This window comes from Sinocyclocheilus anshuiensis, unplaced genomic scaffold (assembly GCF_001515605.1).
Source record: "Sinocyclocheilus anshuiensis isolate Anshui unplaced genomic scaffold, SAMN03320099.WGS_v1.1 scaffold1581, whole genome shotgun sequence".
NCBI classification, from domain to species: domain Eukaryota; kingdom Metazoa; phylum Chordata; class Actinopteri; order Cypriniformes; family Cyprinidae; genus Sinocyclocheilus; species Sinocyclocheilus anshuiensis.
This window is the reverse complement of record NW_015540988.1, coordinates 38,993-41,078: the sequence shown is the minus strand read 5'-3', so window position 1 is coordinate 41,078 and position 2,086 is coordinate 38,993. Positions and strand designations below refer to the sequence as shown.

General features: G+C 42.1%; 1 protein-coding gene across 1 annotated transcript; it reads right to left on the bottom strand.

Moving 5' to 3' along the window:
* Window positions 1-386: 386 nt before the first annotated feature.
* On the bottom strand, window positions 387-1,340 carry LOC107690189 (homeobox protein not2-like). Its single transcript, XM_016488441.1, has 3 exons — window positions 995-1,340; window positions 696-883; window positions 387-581 (listed from the first exon to the last, which is right to left on the bottom strand). Exons 1-3 carry the CDS (start codon window positions 1,338-1,340, stop codon window positions 387-389), a joined length of 729 nt encoding a protein of 242 aa, XP_016343927.1.
* Window positions 1,341-2,086: the final 746 nt, after the last annotated feature.

Sequence of the window (2,086 nt, the reverse complement as noted above, 5' to 3'; positions counted from 1 at the left end):
CATGCATATATTTTAATGTAAGTAACCAATAATTTTTAGTAAATGTATTTCAATAGTTTTCACATTTGAGATACAATCATGTCCCCCCCCCCCTTTTTTGGACACCCTAAATGTTTAAATTACAATTTCAGAGAGAAAATTACAATTTCAGAGATACAACAAAGAACATGAATTCAATTTTAAAAATATATTTCCTTTATTTCATCCATATACAAACGTTTTAACGAAAACAAAGATACCCTTATAAGAGCAATGGTGTATAAGAGAAACACCTTAAATATAAATCTATTAATTAAATATTTGTACAAATAGAGAAGATTGTGTCATCTAGAGAAAATCAAATATGTACAAAACACACTCTATAAAAGTAACAGCGAGTGTTTTTTTCAGTCTTGAAGTGAATCGTCGATGTCAATGTCTACATCAGACTCTTCTGTGAAATCTCTCTCCTCATCCTCTCTGCCCTGGGATCCGGGACTTTTTGGGGGCACAGCGAGTCCCAGTTTGGCTAGTTTGGCTTGTTGTTGCTCAAGACTCTGTTTTCTCCACTTGATGCGTCTGTTCTGGAACCAAACTTTAACCTGGAGTTACAAGAAAAAAAGTTTAGCATCTGATCTATGAGAACTAAATGTTTGGGTTACATTTGAAAAATAAATGTTCATAATTCAAATGAATAATTGTATTTCATAGTTTACCTGTGCTTCTGTGAGTTGAAGAGCAGATGCCAGGAGGAAGCGCTCTGATCCCACCATATACTGCTGCCGTGCGAACTCCTTCTCCAGTCTGGAAAGCTGCTCGTTGGTAAAACTTGTGCGCATTCGCTTTGATTTGCCAGCTTTGTGTTTATAGTGAGAGTGGACTGCTGCTTTGGCCAGTACAGCATCTGTGCGTGAGAAAAGTTGCATTGGTTAGGGTATTATAACATCGTTCCTTTATCTCAGTAAATAGCTTTAAAAACGGATTCCCTAACAGTACATTTGTCAAACATACATACCTTGTGCGTACATAGCTCCACGACATGTTGTCTGGTAGTTGTAAGGCGGGTAGCAGAAGACAGGATACCCAGTCTGCGTATGCATGGTACTCTGGTTGTACGCAAAATGTGGCATTTGCGAATACACTTGAGCCGCAAATGGGACAGCGGAGCTCGAGACTGGCGCTTGGTTGGATATGTTCCGATACACGCTTGTCCTGTCTCTCTCCGTATGGTCAGGCCTCGCAAGCAGAGAGTCGATTGTAAAGGATTTCCCTGTGCTCGGTTTTGATGAAGTGGCATAGTCCGGATGGAAAGGACGCAGGGATTGTCCATAGGTTTCATAAGCTCTTCCAGGCATCTGCATGGCTTCTGTTTGGGTGGGTAAAAAGTCCAAAAAGCTGGCTAAACCTTATCCGCAGTAGAGATGTTCTCGACCTTGTGAAGAGTGGAGTGGAATGAAGCTTGGACGGCCAGCGGCTCTTTTATACCTGCTCAGGGGCGCGAGGTGTGAACGACCCCCAGCTCGCCTTTGTCTTTTTAAGTGGCAGATGAGTCAAACGAGCGGCTCTACAAGGGATCCAATTAACTGATGGAGTTGTAACAAGCTGAGATTGTCAAATATCCTAATGGCCCTCTGCACTACATGCCCCCGGAGGTAGGCTAGTCCAGAAACACCGAGAGGGGGTCAAGAGCCGAGAGCCAGGAGGTCCAGATTTACTACAAATTCCTGTATGGCTGTGCGCCACAGAAACGTCCTGTGAGAATGCATTGATGTTACCCAAATCATCTTATTTCATCTATTCAAAGGGTACCGCCGAATGCGACACACAGCGGAACAAATACCCTCACATTCAGAGGTCAAAGAAAAGGGAAAAAACTACTAATCACATTACGACTCGGCCCGTACATCTCTATGAAAGCCTGTTGCCAGTCTTTAAGACTCCAGATTGTCATCTAACTCTTTGAATCGTGGTTAGTGAACTAATTCGTAATTTAGGGCACACACTCTATCAAATTTAAAAACTTGTGGTGCCAGCATGCAGCCCTGATGAGTGCTCTTTTCAACCATTTGAAGTTGTTTACTGATTAAGAAAACGAGACGAGTTGAAA